At 39.6% G+C, this 22,502-nt stretch overlaps 1 protein-coding gene across 1 annotated transcript in view; it reads right to left on the bottom strand.

Moving 5' to 3' along the window:
- LOC146555053 (contactin-associated protein-like 4) overlaps nucleotides 1-17,571 on the bottom strand; it is a 112,385-nt gene extending 94,814 nt beyond the window's left edge. Inside the window, exon 1 of the mRNA XM_085253033.1 lies at nucleotides 17,060-17,571. Within this exon, the coding sequence (XP_085109159.1) occupies nucleotides 17,060-17,141 (82 nt within the window). The 5' untranslated portion in view covers nucleotides 17,142-17,571. The remainder of the gene's footprint in view (nucleotides 1-17,059) is intronic.
- Between the last annotated feature and the right edge of the window lie 4,931 nt (nucleotides 17,572-22,502).

Genomic DNA, 22,502 nt, shown 5'->3' with positions numbered 1-22,502 from the left:
GGGGAAACAGGGATACAAAGGAGGGCGGGAACAACTAATCTATAGTGCCTTTTTCACTGTGCAATATTTTTGTGTTAATATCCAACAGTGCAATAGACTCACAATAGTTGAAATGTGCAATTCCCTTGTATATTCTTATTTCTATTTATTCTATTTATCCCTATTGTATACTCTGTATTTATATATGTATCTTTATTTATATATGTGTATATGTGTATATATGGTATATTTCTGCTCACATTCTGCAACTTCTGTCGGTGCTGTGCTACTGAAAGCTGAATTTCCCAGAGAAACCCACCCGAGGGATAAATAAAGTTTCATCTAATCTAATCTAATCTAATCTAGCAAATGGATAAAACTGTGCTGTTCATGTGGCAGCATGAACTCTTGGACAACAAACGTCAATAATCCCATCATAAACAGTAGAGACTGGTAGTTTGGAAGAATAGATGTGCAGTAAATCACAAGTCTGTCAGTCAGAAGACTGCAGTTTGTGTCCTGTTTGGAATCTTAGCATTTTGAGTTTGTTTTCACTTGCTAAATAATCTACAGTTTTTACTCCCTAGAGTTAAACTATGCTGCACAACATTAACCCTGCTGCTTAAAATGATGCTTACTCAGTGCATTTAAATGCAGCACCCAGGGGTCCTCTGCAAGCATCCATATGTGACGAGTTGGCAGTGAGACTTGGCCTAATAACCTCGTGTCATCATCCACTGTGGCAAAAGGCACACATGTGACACTCCAGAGGCTTCAAGGAAACAGTACAGTTGTCTCGTGTGTGCCTGCTTCAGCAGATACTTGCTCGAGCCAACCTACAGTGGGTGAGCATGGACTCAAGCCCGAGCGACTGGATTCTGATTCTATTTCACTAAATGTGCACAGTCATCATCAATAACTGGGGATTTCAGCTGTTTTTTAAGCAGTGAATCTTTGCAGATTTTCATTTCAGTTCATTTATGGAAACAACATATAACCCATGCAACCTAACACATTTCATATCATTCTGATGCTGCTTCACCTGCGTCTAGCTTAGTCTAAAGCAGACAGAGATACTAAACAAGATATAGATGATGACCGAAAGGGCATGAGTGCTGTAAAACATCATCAGATTTCTGAATAAGCAAGTCTGATTTTCTTCAGAGTTGCTGTGACATTTGAAAGGTGGCTGTGAGGGGGGAAAAAGTACTGATTAACACAGGCAAACATGATATAACATGATATAGCAATCATATATAAGATGCTTTGAAATCCCAGCCACTAACTAACTTTATTAGACTAAAAAACAGCTTCAAGTTTTGCTTAGAACTTTTACTGAGGACTAAACTGACAGAAGGACTAACTGGATTTGATTGTGGAATAATAATGCAAACACTGATAGAGCCTGTACTACCGGAAACCTAATATAACACTATTACAAGTAAACTAAAGCTATGCTTGAAATAAGTCTATTATTTTGAGTCCCTGAATTCTGAGCGTTAATTATTTAAGTGTATGTTTTTGTCACTTAGTAAATTTCCACAAAGAAGTGGAATAAGGCTGTTTCAAGAACACTGTTTCTCTCAGCAAACCCACAAATCAAACACATAACACCTACAGACCCTGCTCCTTTGCCATGAAGCTCCCAGTGCATAGTTTATGTGCTAATGTTAATACCAGAGAGCTGAGTGTTGGCAACTTTTACTCACTGTGTGTCTCAACAATTGGCATCTTTATATGCAGTACTTTTGCCAGATTTACTAATCTAAGTATGAGCGCAACCCCTGAATAGCGCTAATAGGTGTGATTAATTGCACCACTTTCTAAACACAAGCACAATCAGTCCATTTCAATATGAAGTGCAAAAACTAAGACGTGCTTTTTTCTGCACTAAATATTGGTGCAATTAGTAGTAGACTGAGTGTCAAAAACATTAGCAAATCATTTTGCACACTTTAATTAAATATTCTTTTTCTTCTATTTTGTGCCGGATTACCTTGTGAATAATAAGGAAGTCTGGCATTTATAGACTATATCAGAGATAACACAGTGGTTGGAGTGGATGGTAAGTATGTAAAACATACAACTATAATATCAGAGACCAGTGTTTGCATCCAGAGTACAGCTCCCTATCTAGTTAGTTTTAGGCATCCAAAGCACTTCAGTTCAAGATATTGAATACTGAGTGGTATCTAACATTTTAATAAATGACAGATAAGAAAGATCAAGTTAAATACTTTCTGTCGTGGTCCTGGGTCTGACCCAGAGCTTTTGAGTTCTTGAACATGTTCACTATTTGTTTGTTTTATTTTTTGTATCTTTGTATTTTCCTTAGTATTTAGCTCTAGTGCTTAGTTGCTGTTGTTATGTGTATTGGAATTCATTATGCTTCTAGGTTTAATGTCTTTATATTTATTAGTGTCTCTTATTTCTTCGTTGCAGGTTTTGATTATTTAATATTTGCTTGTATTGTGACATGGACACAGAAAAAGCATCACATTTACAATCACATTCTTTCCTCACAGCCTGTTTAGAATCACCAGTTAACCTAACATGGATGTTCTTGAGACAGTGTGAAGGCCAGAGTACCTGGAGAAAGGCCACACAGATATGGGGAGAAGATGCAAACTCCACACAGAGAGGCCCAAAAGCTTGTTTGCCAACCAACCTACTACCGAGCCCACTCATTTTTGTACATCATACTTAGTTGTAATTTTATGTATTCAGTTCATTTGGAAATTTAATTCAGTGGACTTTAGTTGGTTCAGTTAAATATGTGTCTCTGCACAGTTAATCACTACATGCGATATGAGAGGTCAGCATGTCGCCATTCCTAAAGATGGCCCCAAATAATCCACAAAATCATGAACTTGCCCAGACAAACCAAAGCATACCTCTTTAAGTCCTCTCTGTGTTCTTTGGCACAGTCGAGGTAACTGCTAAGCTAAACTCCAGCTACTAAACTGATACCAGAACAACTTATGCTGTCATTGAACGGAACTGAGCTACAATTGATCTTTTCCTAAACCCTTTTGGAGCAAGCTCACTTCTCCTGTTGTGTCTTCCTATCTCTCTTTTCCCTGCAGAAGTTGTGAAATAAGACTATTCTGTTGAGTCATCCATAATCATTACTATTTCGTGGCCATGAAAGTCAAAGGAAAAGTTTGCGTGGTAATGCAGTTTGGCTGAGAACGATATGAATCCTGTGTCTTCATTGGCTGCAGACCACAGCCTGACAGTCTGACAGCTCAAGTGAGATGCTGTGCTGCAGGGCTGACTGCTAACAATGAGAGAAACGTTAGTTCCTCCATACCAGCCCTTCATCTGTCTATTAGCAACACACCAGGCCAGTAATTCTGCTGACTCATGATCGAAGCCCTCCAAAGTTACAAAATCACATTAAGCTATAAAACACTCATAAATTCACCTTCCCATGCAACATAATTAACCGCTCTTTTTTGACACGGCATGAAAACATCACTGCTGTTTGGCATTGCTGTGTTAACTGCATTGATGTGAGGATTCATGGGAGGGAGACCCAATCAGTAAATTATATCATCAAAAGGAACTGTGCTGCAACAAGGCCACAATTAAAACATGTATCTGTAAGCTTTAACCCTTACCACATTACAGCACATGCTGAAACTAGTAATTTAAAAAAAATGAATGAACACATTGGTAGTAAGCAGGAAAACTTAAGACCATTCACTATGAAATATGTCAGTCTTATGTAGATTGGAAGAATTGCTGCTGGTTACATCACACTTACTAATGGACCCAGAAGGAGACATGTGGATTATGTGATGCAAATATCATTAATGGATCATTTTTGCATTTCAAAATAGGGACAAATACACTGAATGGCATACTTGTCTTTATAGACATTCTCCCTGAGAGAATATTAAGTGATATTAAAAACAAACAAACAGACTTACAAATTATTATCTGCTTCCTCCTTTCCTTTTTGCCTCCAGCATTCATCCTCAGCATTGGGTAAGAAGTTAGTCCTAAAGATTTTTGCAAAGCATTGTTTTTTCTTTCTTTTTTTCCTTTTAAAGGTACATTATCTAAACCTGAAGTTTCACAAATTCTGTCAGACAATTTGGATGTATTACAACAACTCATACAGATCTAAAAACAACTATTGTTTGTAACATTTTAATGACAGTAACCATTTCCTTTATAAACTACAGTGGCAATGATTCACCACTCCCTCTGAAGTTATCAATGGACAAGAGTTACAGTCCCTATGGCCACTAGAAGGCTTTGTCACTTGAATGAACATCATTACTGGGCATCTGCTAGAATGACTGTTGTTCCTCTGCCAAGATGAGGAGCCAAGATGGAGCCTCAAAACAAGTTTGTCTGCTGTGGTGTTTGTTCATTTCTCTATCGGCAAGATTTTGCAAAACCCAGAGCTGAATTTCACAAAAAAATGGTGGAACTTGGACAAAGAAAAAAACAAAAGAAATTTAAAGTGGACCTGAAGAGCTTTCTAAAAAAACATATGGTCATGGCCTTAGAAGATGATTACACTGTGCACAACAGTGTTCCCCAACCACTATGCCGCGAGAAATGATCAGGTGTGCCGTGGAAGATAATCTGGTTCAATCTGATTAGTACTCTGAGCCAGCGGTCCCCAACCTTTTTTGCGCCACGGACTGGTTTATGCCCGACAATATTTTTCATGGACCGGCCTTTAAGGTGTCGCGGATAAATACAACAAAATAAAACTAGTACCGGTACCGAAAAAAAGAAGATTTATTCATAACACGCGTGAAAAGACCCAGGAAAACAGTTAACGATAAAAACGATAACAAAAGAATGCTGAAAACCGATAAAAACCCTGAAAACCATAAATTTCATACCTGAGCCTCAACTCTCGCGGCCCGGTGTTGTGCCAAAAAGTGATTGTCTGCCAAAAACTGATTTCCAGTGTTTCTGTGTATTTTTTATGTGTAATATCTTTACGTATGTTCGTAAATAGACTTCGGTGAACAGGGGATACAAAGGGGTTACATAAAGAATTAAAAAATTATCTGTTTTTTAAGTATCTTTACAACTTGTACTTACATTATAACCAATCCGGTCCTTTATCCCCACTTAAAATATTTTTACAGAACTATTGTAATATTTGCTGCCATTTCTGCTGTCCTGTTGGGCAACTTACTCTTACAAAATACATTTTTAATGTTAATGAGATTTTTTTTTACTGCATAAATAAAGGTTATATAAAAGTCGCTGCCAAAAACTGATTGCGGCTTGTATCTTGCTACACGAATGTTGTTTGTGGCTCAAGATGACTTTATGTCATCCATAAGGGATGCATTTGACATATGTTTAACATATTATAGCCCAACAAGTTACTTATAGCACTTTAAATATGAGCAATCGCTTTTTGGCAAATACCGGAAATCAGTTTTTGGCAGACAATCACTTTTTGGCACAACACCGGTACCAAACGACTCACGGACCGGTGTGTTGGGGACCGCTGCTCTAAGCGATCAGCGTAGCGTGCAGAACAATTACATTCTCTTCCAGTAGAGGGCAGTACAACTACCTGCTCTAATTAAATAGGTTGCCAACTGCCAGTAAAACAGAAGAAGATGAACAAGAACTTATATAATAGTCGTGCTGTGAGTGAGACAATGCAGCATGTAATAGCAATAGATAAATATTTGAAAAGAAAAAGTAATCAATTTAATTCTAGATGAAGGCCCTAGCATGAGTAGTAGACAGAAGAAAGCAAAAATGGTATACTGGGGACAAACGGAGCCAATTCCGCTATACCTGGTGCACGGGGAAAATTATTATGTTTTTTTGTGATGTTTTGTTTGGTGGTGTGCCGTGTGATTTTTCTAATGTGAAATATGTGCCGTGGATTCAAAAGGTTGGGAAGCACTGCTGTACAAGACTTATTATTTTGTTGAGAGCACAGTCCCTTCGATTGGGTTGGAACTTCTCCATTGACATTAACTGCAAATATAGAGACATTTACTGATGGTATACTTCATATTTGATTTGATTATATTTTTTACTCCCAAAACTCCACTCAAGGAGAATATGCAAACTCCACAACTGGTGTGGTCAAACCTTCTTGGTGCAAGGCAGCACTGCTAAACACTGTCCACACTAGGAGCCTAAGAGCTACTTGACATGTTCCTCTGTTTTCTCAGTTCTTGCAGGACATTTACCCTCCAGAGACAGTACATATCTTGACCACAGAAAAGTTTTTTTTCACTGAAAAAGTTCATCTACTTCAACCAGTCATTTTTACTGATCAGTGTCAAATTACACACAATCCAGCAATAGGGAGCCACAAGCCAGCGTATTCATAGTGTCAGTCCCAAGCCTGGATAAATGGGGAGGGTTGCATCAGAAGGGCATTCATCATAAAATCTTTACCAAGTCAAACATGCAGATAATAAAGAATGTCTGTGCAGGATCGTTAAGGGCCCCGGTTAACAACGACCGCCTCTGGTGCTGTTGGCCAACAGGGTGTCAGCGGAAAATCTCCTACTGTTGGACAAAAATAAAAGAGATGAGAAGGAAAAGTGTGTTAGGAGGTAGTAAGAAAGAAGGAAAGGCAGGCTTGCTGAGGTGAGAGTAGGGACTTTAAATGCACGGTTTATTACTAGTAAGGTGACAGAGGTGTCTGTTATAATGGAGAAAGGTATATACAGGGTGGGCCGTTTATATGGATACACCGTAATAACATGGGAATGGTTGGTGATATTAAAGTCCTGTTTGTGGCACATTAGTATATGTGAGGGGGCAAATTCCTCAAGATAGGTGGTGACCATGGTGGCCATTTAGAAGTCGGCCATCTTGGATGCAACTTTTGGTTTTTCAATAGGAAGAGGGCCATGTGACACATCAAACTTATTGGTAATGTCATAAGAAAAATAATGGTGTGCTTGGTTTCAATGTAACTTTATTCTTCCATGCTGTCAGGGACCAAGCAGTAAAGCATAAAGGACACAGGTGGTTTTAATTCAAAAAACGGGTTTTATTGACCCAAAAATATGAAAATATATTTAACAAAGCCAAAACTTAAACAGGCCGAAAAATAAAAGAGGTCAACTCAATAGACTAAACTCAAGATAATAATTAACAGAACCTCAAACAAACATATGACAAACTGACCTCCTGAAATGACACACAGGGGGACTTAAATACTGGTTTAGCTAAACCAAATGACACACACGGGGGAAAACAAGATGGCTGCCATATAACCAACTAATACAAAACATTTAAACAAACATGAAACACCCCCCAGGCAATGAAGCATGTGGTGCAATCCAATTAGGCTGTCAGTAGTACTTCAGGTCTCCCAGCCCTTTGCCACACCTTTTGCCAGACAGGAGGAGACACCAACCCCCAGGTAACTCAAACAAAGAAAGATATATTAATATAACATAAAACAGAACTTTGACCTTGCAAGGTTAATATGTGTGCACGCCATATAAACATTGGAAGGTGTGATGGAAAAATGAATACATTTAATAAAGAAACGATATTGAACAATAAATAGAATATTTTAAAGTAGTGACTGTAAATTAAACTAAAGTGAATCAACGGGTGGTGAGGTGTGGAGCTTACCATGTGTGGCATGCCATCACACATGCGTTATTTACAAGTTTCTCTTTCTTTACAGCCATTGACATGTTGAAGAGGTTAACACGTGAGGAGCGGATCGAAATTGTGTTGATATCTAGTGAACGCAGTAACCGGGTCATTGCAGCAGATTTCAATGCAAGACACCCTACGAGACCACCCATCTCCCATGCTACAGTTAGCAAACTGCTTGCTAAGTTTCGTGAAACTGGTTCAGTGTTGGATTTGCCAAAATGTGGACGCAAGAAAACTGTCACTAATGAAGAAACATCAGTGGCTGTCCCAGCTTCATTCAGCAAGAGCCCACAGCGTAGCACTCGCTGCATGTCAGTGGAGAGTGGCATTAGTCGAACATCCCTTCGGTCCCTTAGCTACTCACAAATGGCACCCTTACAAACTCCAGCTACTGCAGCATCTCAACGAGGATGACCCAGAATTTGCAGAATGGGCAAAACAAAAATTGGAACAGGACCCTCAGTTCATGCAGGAGATTTTGTTCAGTGATGAGGCAAACTTTTATGTGAATGGTGAAGTTAACAAACAAAACCACCGCTATTGGTCTGACACTAACCCACATTGGATGGATCCCTCCAAGACTGTTGGAACAACAAAAGTGATGGTTTGGTGTGGTATATGGGGTACAACGATAGTGGGTCCATTCTTCATCAATGGAAACCTCAAGGCCACTGGATATTTAAAAATTGCTACATGATGATGTGTTTCCCTCTTTATGCACTGAAGCTGGCACGTTCCCTGAGTTTTTCCAGCAAGATGGTGCACCACCACATTATGGGTGCCAGGTCCAAGCATTCCTAGATGAACAGTTTCCTGGAAAGTGGATTGGTCGTCGTGGGCCAGTTGAATGGCCCCCAAGGTCTCCCAATCTGACCCCCTTAGACTTTTATCTTTGGGGTCATCTGAAGGCAATCGTCTATGGTGTGAAGATACAAGATGTGCAGCACCTGAAACTACAGATACTGGATGCCTGTGCTGGCATTTCTCCTGCGGTGTTGCTATCAATGTGTGAAGAGTGGGAGAAGAGGGTTGTATTGACAATCCAACACAATGGGCAGCACATTGAACACATCTTATAAGTGGTCAGAAACTTGTAAATAACTCATGAAAGAATAAAGTTACGTTGAAACCAAGCACACCATTGTTTTTCTTATGACATTACCAATAAGTTTGATGTGTCACATGGCCCTCTTCCTATTGAAAAAACAAAAGTTGTATCCAAGATGACCGACTTCTAAATGGCCACCATGGTCACCACCCATCTTGAGGAGTTTGCCCCCTCACATATACTAATGTGCCACAAACAGGACTTTAATATCACCAACCATTCCCATGTTATTACGGTGTATCCATATAAATGGCCCACCCTGTATATTGTGTGTGCAGGAGATCAGATGGGAGGGAACCAAAGCCAGGAGCATCAGTGGTGCATCTTACCATGGTATAGAAAGGAACTGAAATAGAATAGATCATGAATAGATCAACAGAAAAGATCATGAGCTTGAAGCTGGGAATCAAAGTGCTGATATTGAATGTTGTTAGTATGCATGCCCCACAGGTTGGACGTTCAGAAAAATTAGAGGAATTGGAGAAGATTTAAATGGACATGTAGGTGAAGGGAACAGGCGTAGATGAGGATGTGTTGGGTAGGTATGGTGTTAAAGAAAGATGTGCAAAAGGGCTGATGGTATTATAGCAGGTATCACAACAGACTTGTAAACCTTCTCTTTCACTCTATCCTTCTGTCACGAATCACCCGTAGCACTTTAGGACTTCCACCCACTCCTGCACTCTCTTCTCCACCTATCCAATAAAGCCTTGATTGATTGATTGATTGATTGATTGATTGATTGATTGATTGATTGATTGATTGATTGACAAGAGAGGTGGAGAAGAGAGTGCAGGAGTGGGTGGAAGTGCTAAAGTGCTACGGGTGATTCGTGACAGAAGGATAGAGTGAAAGAGAAGGTTTACAAGTCTGTTGTGATACCTGCTATAATGTATGGCTTCAGGACAGTGGCACTAAAGAATAACAGGAGGCAGAGCTGGAGATGTTGAGATTTTCATTGGACGGACAAGATTAGAAAAGAGTACATCAGTGGGACAGCTGAGATTGAGTGGTTTGGAGACACAGTTAGAGAGGCAAGGTTAGGTGTATATGCGTTGAAAGATGAATAGAAAGGATGTTGGATGGGTAGCTGCCCGACATGAGGAAAAAATGTGGAAATAAATTCACGAATGTCATGGAGTCTAGTGTAGTGACAGGTTGGTATGAAAGAGGAGGCTGCTAAGGATATAGCAAAATGGAGGTAGATGGGCTGCTGTGGTGACCCCAAATATGAGGAGCCTAAAGAAGAAGAAGAAAAAAAAGGTGTTAAATCACATATAAAATGTGAACTTCCAGAAGCGAGGGGTGAATTCTTTTATATTCAGGCACAATAATTTGTGTGACAGGCAATCATTTCTAAATAACGTTTTATTGTAATGTTTCACACTAAAATGTTGTATCGACATGCCTTTGACTTATATTTTATTGTATATATTGATCTGTGAGAAGCAGATTTTCCTTGGATGACATCCTGCAACTGAAAAACCTTTCTGTTTCTCAAGGCCTGTCTGATAAATAATAGCCCACAATGACAATATTGCTTCTCATACAAAGTGACATTGAGGGTTCCTTTCACAATCTTTTTTTCTCTTTGTGGTTTTCACCTTCCATCAGCCTTCCATCAGTTTTAACAAAACTTAACAGAACAGAACATGCTAATAAAAACACACATTACTGTAACTATGAGTAAACACTACTACAAAGCAAAGCAAACACACTCAACAAAAAAGGCACTACTGAGAACAACAAAGGAATCATTTCAGTTGATGACTCAGTCCAGTTCAATTCAATTCAGTTTCTAATCATTCTAATCTAAATCTAAATAATTCTAAATAATTCTAATTACAACAACAGGCACCTTGAGGTGCTTTCTATTGTAAAGGAAGACCCCACAATAATACAGAGAAAACCCCAACAATTAGATGATGTCCCTGTGACCAAGCACTTGGCAACAGTGGGAAGGAAAAACTGCCTTTTAACAGGAAGAAAACTTCCAGGAGGGAGCAGCAGCCATCTACCGCAGCCGGTTGGGGTATTCAGCATATTTTAAGAGGTTCTTACATATTCATTAAACTGAAAACAGAGAAGGTCACCGACTATGATTAGGTTCAATGTGACGATGATTTCCTGTTTAACTGGTTGAGAGAGGAACAAAGGAGAATGCGATACATGCGATACTGCACACAGGGTAACATGATTAACAGTCAAATTTTTGTTTTTTGTTTTTCACCAAAAAATTCAGTTTGTTTTTCTCGAGGCAGTTCAAAGTGGATTTATACAATAATACAAGCAGTTAAGTAGGTTACTATTCACCTACCACCCTGCTACTCCACCCCCAGCCTTTGTTACAGTAATACCATACAGAGAGAGATTGTGATGCAGGACTGAACAGGACTTCATTGCTGGGACTTGTGTTGTTGTGCACCACAGAGCAGCAGCTGTGTGAAGGTGAGATGAGGAGAGACAAATGAATCCGAATACACACACACACATACACACACAAAGAAAACCCACTGATGGATGAAATGAGAGAAGGACCTGGGAGTGTCACTGAATGGATTAAAGACGAAGGGCGCAGGCAACGAATGTCCATGCAGGGCAGTGAACCAAACTCCTCCACTTTCTTGTTGATTTCTTGTGCCTTCCACCACCATATGCTGATCTCCTCAGCTTCTCCTCCATTACGTTAACAGAAATACAGCGTATTCTTCTAAGGATCAGCTCGTATGACCCTTCCTTTAATAATAAATGACTTTGTAGCCATATCATGTATTTAATTTGAATGGAAGAACACATTATTCTCCACATGAGATTGTCAAAAGCAGTTGGAAAACCTTAAAACTGTGCAGGGCAGTAGGGAAGATCTTGGGCTCAAAGCAAGCACATAAACATTAATTCCACTAAAATATTGATGCAACTCTTGCATTACTCACTGCAATAATCGATATTGTTAAGATGGCAATGGCTTAGATGATTATGTCAAAGGTGTTGCGTATGCTGACAAAACCCACAGGGAGTTATGTAAAGCTGTTTCCTTCAGCTCTAAGAAATATTTTAGCACCTTTTAAGTCACTGTTTTGGTTTCTTAGCTTGTCACTAACAAGTGTTTCAGCAAAACAAAGCAGAAAAACCCTGCAGTTCACTTCATTAGGCATTAAATGGTTAAAACTGCTTCCTCAGGATGGCAAAGCTGAGGTACGAGCCAGAGAAATTTTGTTTACATTTTGAAAGTGGCCAAATACATGTTCATGCTCTCTCTGGGAAGTTCCAGGTCAACAAATCTGTTAATCACGAATTGTTTTTTGACAATTAGCCACCGTTTAAATCCTAACATGTTTACCTTTGATTTATATTACCCGAGAACAGCAGAGCACATCCCAATATTTTTGCACAGTTTCTGTGCCTCTTGAGCTACCTGATAACTGAAGGAACCTAATCATACTTCCGTGTCAGTGTTAATGGGTGGCTCAGCTGGTGAGGTGACACAGGGAAAGTCTTTATGTCATTAAAACTACTCGCATTACATGAAGTTCATGTGTAGAACAGACAAGAACACAATAACAGTAACTTTCATAGTTTTTTGTATGTAAGTGAGGGATGTAGCAGAGTGGTGGATCTGACTGACAAATCAAGGTACACGGCGTGCTAATATAGTAGCGACTTGTCAACAGCAAGGCAAGAATACTTTGGGGCCTTTCTTGTCACTAACAAAACACCTGATGAGTTTATGGGCTTGGTTGCAACCAACTTGATCTTTATTATGGTCCTTCTGAGCTGATAGACAAGCAATATTAAGGCTGTTCTCCCAGAGTCTTCTATGAAGAAGCAGTCAGAAAATTGTTATCATGGATTATCCTGACCACCCTGCACAACACTTAGTGGGTGGGCAGCAGAGAAGCATCTGTAACAGACTGATTAACTCCACTCCAAGGACAGATACAGGGAATCTTTATAGCACACGCTGTGACTTTCTATGATACAATAAAACACAGAGAATTATCTACCAGATATATAATATCAATAATATATTGTACAATAACATATTGTGTAATATATTATTGATATTATTTCTATGTATTACTATTTGTATTGCTATTTTTTACTTAGTTTATTTTGTTTTTAATATAACAAATTATCATTAGTGTCATTATTATTAGTATAATATGCTGGACAGAGTGCAGCTTTAAGGTGCTTTTGCAGTGGCTTCAGTTTTCAGACTTTGATGGTAAAGCCATCTTTTATATACAGTCTATGAGGGTTGCACTGCCCCCAGGTGGCTAAAATGTAATGTAGGCTTGAAATCTTTGTTTAGCAACAAAGCAGAAAACATAAGTTTTTGGTAGGTTTATTTCCAGCAACCATGGTTGAAACTTCCTGGTCAGTGCTGCAATATAAAAGAAGGACTGTAAGGAAAAAAAACTGGAGTAAAAAAAAAAGGATGTTTAATTAATTATTTATTATTGTTTAATTTCAAAAATATGTTTGATCAAAAGGTTCAGACTACACTCATTTGAAACAGCAGTTAAGAATCTCATCACATCTTCCATTTAGCAGCTTTTTCTGCAGATTTTCTTGTAGAGAGTGATGGTAATCACAGTGTGGTTTTGCTAATAGCTGATGATCTGCTTTCCTGCTGCTCCAGAGAGTGACAGTGAGTAGTGACCTCAGCAGAATGTGGCCAATTCTTGAACCGATAACAAGTCATCTGATATAATGACAGGCCCATTTGATGAATGGGTCTGTTTTTAGGCAGGCAGACGTCCGCTGGGGAGCTGGCCTTGGGCAAATACAAAATCCCAGAGGTTACAAAGGCAGATGGATGGACTGCAGTTCTCTGTCACTTTTATGGCTTAACTACTTGTCCCTGGATTAATAAATCTAGATTCATGACTGACAGCTCCAGGCTCACACCACCAGGTACTGCCACCTTTGTGCAACCTTGGTTTAATCAGAACCTCTTCATGACTCCACATCTGCTAAATACATGACATAAAAATAAGGGCAATTTATACTTAACTACTTTGCTCTTTTGCCACATACTGGCTCTCTAAACCTCATGAAGCATAAAGGACAGGGATGGTTTGCAGAGACACATTCGCATCAAATTGATTTTATTCCGTGGTTTTAGATCACTCTGTGCAAACCACCAGCTCATTGAAAAGTAATAAATTCTGATGAGACAGGGCTGTTCCCATATGAAGCGGGGAGCCAGCCACAAATTTAAATCAACTTCTCCCCCAGCACATTTTTTTATTCTCTGTCTGGCTGTGACTGGTGGAGATGAATTTCCAGCACTCTTAGAAAATAACAACACCTTAAAGTCATTGTCGTCCCAGCCTCGGCTATTTAAATAATCAAACATCTACCCTCAGCCATCTGAGAGATGAAACGCATCCTGTGCTACCTTGGTGCCCCTGTCGGTGCAATAATCAAAAAGAAGATAAAGAAAATTTGTGTTTTCTTTCAAGTTTGAGAAAAATGCAAAAAGAAATGTGTCTACCTGTATTGTGAAATGAAACAAAGCAAACAGTGAGGGTGTGTGTGGGAGGAAGGAGATCCAGATTGTTTCTCACAGATGATAATGGTGGTGCTGCTGATGATGCTAATGATCTAAGGGGTGAAGAGTCTTCGCTGGGGAAAAAATAATAGCCTTGGTCATTTACTCAAATGTTTAAAATGACATATTTATCCAGCAGGTGACCTCTGTTTTGTTACTAGCAGCAGCAGCAGTTGCATAATGTTCTTAAATGGTCATTAAACCCCCAATTAGAAATGTACGTTTAATGGTAAGAGAGCCTTAAAAATAAATTCTCCTCTTCATGAATTGATTAGCAGAGGATGAGTGCTGGGCGAGAAAGTAAAACTTTTAATTTCCACTGTGGCTGTTGACAGTCACGACACAAAACACTTTTCTTGGCCTACTTTCCAACTTAGGTATGAAAAATCATTGGATTTGTCTGCATTATTCTCACCTTAAAGTGACTCTGTATTGTACTGTAATTTCGCTTTAGGTATCACCATCTTTCGGGTTAGGCTTGTGATCGTGAGTGAGTGGATGAAAAATTTATTTCAGTCAGGACTACAGCAGTCAAAAGATTTTTATTTTCATCTTCAGCAATTTACATTTGTTCACATTTGCTCTTTCTGGGACCTCTCTGTCCTTCTCTGTGCATACACGCAAAGCGAGCTCAAAGAGAACAGAGCAGCCATCAGATAATGACGCTGATGAGGTCAGAAGCACCGTGGAATGAAGCAGCTGTGGTGGAGGTGGGTTGCAAAGCAGCTTGCAGATGTGCAGCAGCTGTATGCAGGCTAAAGCAGCATAAATACCATGCCTGATATGACTTATGCTAATTGGATTTAAAGATGAATAGCAGCTCAGCCACCGGCTTATGTGTGCTGGCACTGAGATCACCTGTTCTGCCTAAATTGATGCTACACACAAATAGCAAAGACGATTTCAATCAAACTCATTGTTTGGTCATTAAATGGCATCTAAAACCCTCTACCTCAGCACCTTCCGTGTCATCACAGATACCTTGACTTTAAGTACACACAGCCTGAAACATCTTGTTGTGTCCAAGGCTGAAGTCTTTGTTTGAGCTGGGAGTTAGTTAGGGTAAGGACTGGGTCGCCAAAGAAAGAATTAGTTTGTGTAACATGTTGTCTGTCCACATTGGGAAATAAACTGACTCATAGCTGTTCTGGAAAGTGACGAGTTCAGCAGTTCACTTCCTCACCATCACACAGCTGTTCATTTAGTTTGTCATGTGGGTATGTTATATTGTCATTTTGGAAACGTTAGAGAAATTGGCTCAGTGTGTGCGTGCTTGTGTGACAAAGTGGGTATATTGACAGATAGAGACTATTACAGAATGGACAGAAGCATCCCATCCTCCTTGTAAGAAACATGATGAATGAGATGGCAGTTCTTTACTGAGCTGACACCTGCTCATTGCTTAGGAAGCATAATATGGACAGACGACAGATTGTTAGACGGATGATAAAGGCTCCCACTAATACACATTACTCTGTAGATCAACTATATGAAGCAAAGTGAAATTGCTGGCTTTGCGATTGTTAGGCTTCATGAACCTGAACAAAGTGGGTCTGCACCAACACTGTCTTTTCATCCAAATTTAGGTCATTTTCAGGCAGTAATATAAATACGTCCACTATTTATCCAAACAATCAATGCAGCTGAGAAAGTGCTATGCCTGTGGATGCCCATCTTTACAGTCGTCCTCCTGATTGTTTTTTGTTTTTGTTTTTTTTGGCCAGTTGCGTGCACAAAACCATCTGATCCTTTTGTTTTGTTTTTTAATCTGAGATGTCACATACAAGATTGCCCTTATTTACAGTATCATGGAAGTAGACTACAGTAATTACAGTGGGAAGCAGGGGGCCATGACATCTTACTGAACCACTTCAACTGTGGAGGTCCTGAAACCATTCACTAAATTCCTCCCATCAAAAACTAACAGCTCATATGCACTCATGGACTGAACAGCAGCAGTGAACAGGAGATGTAGCACACTTGTTGCAGACAAAAATTCTATATCTGTTATACAGACATGTTCAGTGGTTTCTTTTAAAGAAATCTCCTCACACCATGAAATCACTTTTTAAGGATCTTTTTCTGAACCTTAAAGAAGCTCCAGGATCCTACACAGCTTCCCTGCCTCTCCAGGACGAGCCCACAGTCTCTCCCACTCTCCTTCTCATGAGAAAACATCAAATGCTGAAAAATGATAAAATAAGAAGGCAACTGGAATTCACTATCTCTTAAAACTTGACAGCCGTAAATCCCCAGAGGATATGCGCTCCCTTTCAACAACAAGCCCTTGTGGTGGTCGGATTAGATCCAGCCAACTGTTTAATTCACTAAATTTACTGCGCTGAGCTTCTCCTTGCCAAACCCGGAAAAACAGGTCAGATCAGTTAAAGCTTTCGCAGGGCAGACACGAAATATTTCTTCATTTTAAAATCATTTGTACCATAATGACTCGAAAAAATAATCAAGAAATTAAATCCAAATAAACAAACTGTAATGTGTTTTATGAGTTATTATAGTTATTTATAATAGCCTTTTCAGGGGGTTTTTGTGAATTAACAATCTGCAGAATATATGAGAACAAAGACGAAGAAGACTTTTTCTTTCTTTTTTGCCAGCTGGCAGGTTAATTAGCGGGCGTGTTTACAACCGTCCAAACATATTATTCTCATTCATTACAGCTGAGTGAGTCCAGGTGGAATAGTAAACCACAGGGATGACTTTCAAGAAAACACCCCACTCTACATCTCTCCTAAACAGTGCCAGAGGCGCGCGGAGCCGCTCACCTGCACCTGTCCCACAAGAGCCGAGCAGCAACGAGGCGATCAGCGCGATAATCCCAGCAAGTCTTTTATTCCCTCGAGGCATGTTGAAGGGACGGGATACTGTGGGGTATAATCCCGCCTGTCTGAGGGTAGCAGTCCGTCCGTCCTCCACCTCCTCCCCTTCTTCTGCTTTCCTGTTCGCTTCTCCCCTCTGCTCTCCTCCAGCTGCGCTCCGGTGCGCTGCGCCGCACCGAGTAGCCTCGCTGTCACAGTGTACAGAGGCAGGCCGGTGCCCAGCGGAGGGAGGAAGAGGATGCTCACACGCCGCTTGTACTCCGCCAAGTGATGGAGGCAAAAGAATGGAGCCGTGAGGAGGAAGGGCTCCTTTTTTTTTTTTTCCTTTCTTTCTTTTTACGATACTGTCGCAGGTCCGAGTCCAACGCACTGCCTCCCTCACTGAGATGAAAGAATCTTAAGAGTTCCTTCTGGGAGCCCCAGGACTGGTTTAGTGCCACCACCACGGCGCAGTGAGCGCACTTGATGTTTAACTCTTTAGGAAGCTTTCCCCGTAAAAGCAACACAACTGTCACGTTTATTTGAACAGAAGCAGGAAAGGAAAGGATAATTCATAAGGAGACTATGAGGCAGTTTTGAGCTCACTCTGAGACACCCGAACAAAACTGCTATTTTTTAAATTTGCAGTTTTGATCACTTTGTGGTCAATTTTAGTGTGTTTGTAACGATTTTTTTTAAAAATCGTCTAACTCTTTCTTCTTTTAAAAACAAAATGTATTCAAATGTCTTTGCTTTACGCTGGACATCAAATATACCCCACTTTATAAAAAAAAAAAAATCATTATTAGCATGATTCTATATCAGGCTGCATACATGTGAACATCACAAAATTATGCCCAAAGCTACTGATCCAAAACTCAGATTTAAGGTGAACTCGTTCTTCTACACAGCAAATCCAGCATGTCCAAATTAACACTGTCGGATTTGATTTCAACACTATTAAAGTGTCTATATGGGTCCACACCAGAGAGTGTTAATTTAACTCTTTTTGGAGAGTTGGTACGTTAACTCTGATTTAGTGTTAAACACCAAATCTGTCTGGAGTTGATAATTTAACACTTGGTGTTAAGAGTTTATATATTAACGCTCAAAGAGTATTTTAGTTTAATTTCGTAAGAGTTATCTTCTAATTCATTCTAAAAAGCGGGAATTTTACTGTTCTGAACTTCTAGAAATTTCTTTTGGAAATAAACATTTACTAAAAAGATGCAATGGTTTTTGAAAAACATTTATTCTGAACTGTGCACCACAATTTCAAAACATTTTCTGAAAGATGTAACAGTATACATGTTCTCACTTTCATTAGAATTTTGTTTATCAAAAGGTCTGACATGGTAAATGCAAATAACAGCATTCTCATCACTTATTTCTTCAATACAATATGCATGTCCTTCATTCATCCCTTTGTGGAACTTCAACGCACTTCTGCTCTCTCCCATATTCCATCTTCACAAGCATATCCTGTGCGGAGATTGAATAAAAATTAGTTGACACTAATTAATGGCACAAATAATCCAGTAAACAATTGCAGCACAGTAAAAAAAAAAAGGAATCCTCTTTGAGCCATTACTTGTGTAAAGTATTTTCCCAAAAGACAAAGACACAGGCAACAGGTAATACTGAACTAAATGTAAAACCTCAACCTTTTTCATTTTTACCTAAACCGTGTGCACAAAACTCTGGAGGGATCTAAATGCTAACGTAGAATCCAGTCAGGGCGTCAGCTACTGCTGTTTGCTCGTTTTGTTTTGTTTTTTTATGGGCGATCGTTTTCAGGCTTCAAGTAGCACCATTATACCAACATTTCACATTCTACACATTGTTTGACCAAAAGGTTGACTGAAAATTCACATGCAAGCTTTCTTCAAGGCTGTGGTATTTGCCCGCAAACAATACCTTTCAGCTAGCTAAAACAGAATATTATGCTATCAGCGAGCAACATGGCTAATGCCTTTCACACAGCTTTGTCTCAACTCCAAAGAGCCACAGAAGTAAAAGCTCATAATAATAATTGAAACAATCTTTGAAAACATGACTTACCAAGCATGGCAAACAACTCAAATATGTAGAGCAAAATGTTCTGAAACGGCTTCACTTCAGCTTCGATTGGAGCCGTGCTGGGGGCGGAGTCTGTGAATTTACTCTGTTGGTGTCATAGCCCCTCTAGGAGTTCAGAGTTAAGAGGTCAAGAGTTAATGTTTCCATTGTAACACCTCCAGATTTGACATAGAAACACTCATTTTTAACACTTGATTTTAACTACTATCATTAAACATCTCAGAGTTACATTAAAAGAATGTGACTCTACTTAGTGTAAAATTAACTCTTGCAAGAAGACTATTAACACCAAAACATTTAACACTTTTGAATTTGCTGTGAACAGCCTTCTAGTGTCGAATCCTGCATGTCTATCATTCTGCATCATGGAGGTCTAACAGCCAACTAAAGTTACAATGAGCAAAGCACTTTTTTTTTTTAACTTAAGGTTCTTCAAAATTGTCCCTGCATCAAAGCTTAAGCAGCAGTTTTATTAATAGGGTCACTTCAATAGCTTTTCTGTAATGTTACACATCACTGCATCATTTTTGTGTCGTTTTTTGATGTTCCTTTTATGCAAATCAGTTTATACAACGAGGTTTTGTATAATTAAAAGCAACAAAGAGGGGCCCTGGGCCTTCACAGCCATATCTGAATAATGCACTTTGTGCACAGATAGTCAGTACATCACTACATTTTTGTTTTTTTGTTTTGTTTTTTCACAACAATCTGGGGAGTTTACAGTAGGTCACTCAGGCACTCCGACTCAGTCTACTACAGCAACAAATAAAATCTCCACAGAGAAAATACAAGCATCTCGAATATTCGTGGAAATTTAATACACAAGTATTTCAAGTGTTTTTGTGTGTATCGAGTCCAGTAACCAAGAAATACTTTGAGAATGTTACAAGCACGCAAACATTCATCTTTTAGAAATGATTGAAATTTGTTTTTATAAGCCCAAAACTGCATTAAAAATAGAATGAATATGTTCCTTCTCTCAATAAGAGGTCAATGTTACAAGTACACAACTCCACTAAAGGTTCATGGTAACCTGAGAAAGTACAAACTATTCCAAATAAAATCTGGTAGAGGATATGTTGTCATCCTTGGGTTTCCTGGGGAAGTACTGTGTAATATATTTTTCCTCAGGTCTGTTCTGGCTAAATATGAAAATGAGGCTGAGTTGAAAAGAGGAAAAAATTGAAGGACACCAAAGAGTGAAGGCTGGCTTTGACCCAGAGACATTCATGGCTGTGAAGCACTTGAGCCAAACAGACACCTTTTAGATGCTCTCTAACTCAGTACATATTTAATTTAATGATTATTCTAGCCTGACACACATCATCAGTCATTTTGATGTGCTGGAGAGAGGTGAAATGCCAACTCGATTCTCTGGCACAGTACCAATACACTTGGTAATTATGCATGTACTTTTTCAGTATATATTCAATGAGTAAGAGTTTGAATTTCAAAATAATAATCAATCAAACCTACATTTAATCCCCAAGGTAGCATGAAGTCTTGTACAAACTCATTGTAAAGGTCCACAAATATGTCCAGTATTTACTGCTGACCTTCACAGTTGTGAAAACTGCAGTGGAGCTTCTGCTGTTCCTCATGAAGGTCACTGGTGGGTGCAGTAATAGTTTAGCCTTGAATGTCATTGGACACCTTCAAACAAAATGCAAATAATAGACATGGCTCTAGGTTTTGTTTGCATTTTAGATGGAACACATGGGTGTGTGTGTGGAAGTGGGGGAGGGCGGGCCTCCTGGATGATATTTTGGGCATCAAACAGTGGATGCATGCTGATGCTGCAGTTTGTTTGCTGTGAAGGTTTTTCTTTAAATATAGCTATTGACTCAATTTAGTTCACTTCATCCATCCATCCGTTCTCTTCCGCTGATCCAATTCAGGGTCATGGGTGGGCTGGAGCCTATCCCAGCTGTCTTAGGACGAGCTGGGATAGGGTTCAGTCACTTCCATTTATTTAATCACAGCAAGAATCATCTCAAGGTGATTTATATTGTAAGTTAAAAACCCTGACATTAGATGACCTATGAACAAGCACTCTGGCAACAAATGGGGATGAAAAACTCTCTTTTAACAGGAAGACATCTACGGCAGAACCATGCTCAGGAAGGGTCGGTGATCTGCCACGACTATTTGAAGGGGATGGGTGTAGAAGAGAGTCAGAGCATGAAAAGACCAGGCAACGAAAGAAGTTTGACTTTCTTACTTTTCATCAGAAACCACAGAAAAGTATGGAGAGTGTCCTCAGCAGCCAGAAGAAAAAGGATGCCACACGGAGGATGTGAACAAGTGGGTGAACAATTTGTCTGACAGACAACTCACCCAAACAGTGAGTTTTCTGTCAGACTCAAAAAGGTTGAACTTTGCTATGACACCAAGACAAGTCCCGCTTTTGGAACTGATCACAGCCACAGAAACAGAAATGTGAAAGAACAACCTTGCAGACATTGAAGCAGAGCAACTGCAAATAAAAGTTTCGGCCTGACTCGTCAATGCACAGCCCCCAGCATCCAACATCAGCATGGAGGAAATGAAGGCACTCATATTACTTAGGAATGACAACAACACTATTATTCTTCCAGAAGACAAGGGTACTTGTCTATGGTATGGTACTGAACTCCATATCCAGAACACCTTGGATTTTGTTGAGAAAGTGAGAGGTTATTATGCAGGCAGATAAAACCATGGTCACGTACGATGTTACAGCTCTCTTCACTTACATTCCAGTTACTAAAGCGTTGGAGGTAGTTCCTAAGAGATTACAGGATGAGCTCAACCTCAGCAACAGCACCACACTCAGCACCGACCAAATGTGTTTGCTCTTTAACTGTGTCGTCATCTACATGTTTCACATACAAGGGTCAGTACTACAGGCAGAAACATGGGTGCGCCCAGTTTCACCCATTGTGGCTAACTTGTACATGGAAGAAGTGGAAAAGAGGGCTCTGTTATCCTACCCTGGAACACCACAAAGATCAGGTTCAGGTATGTGGATGACACCTGAGTGAAAATCAAATCTCAGGACAATTCACAGATCACATTAACTCGGTGGACCGACACATCAAATTCACCAGGGAGGATATGAAAAGTGGCAGGTTAGCCGTCTCAGACTGTGAGATGTCGATCAGTAATGGCGGATATTTAACAGTGGATGTGTACTGTAAACCAACGCATACGGATCAGTATTTAAGGTTTGACTCTTAGTCATTATGTAAATGTGCTCTTTATAAGGTTACAGAAACCTACAGTCAGCTGAGAGTAAAGAAGTCACTTGGATGAGTTTCTCCCACTGAACACGCTACACCCAGATGAACAG

Source organism: Mchenga conophoros, linkage group LG17 (assembly GCF_057382185.1).
Source record: "Mchenga conophoros isolate Kocher_MC1m ecotype Shallow Benthic linkage group LG17, M_conophoros_male_GT1.1, whole genome shotgun sequence".
Classification (NCBI taxonomy): Eukaryota; Metazoa; Chordata; class Actinopteri; order Cichliformes; family Cichlidae; genus Mchenga; species Mchenga conophoros.
This window is presented reverse-complemented; position numbering and strand designations above follow the sequence as displayed.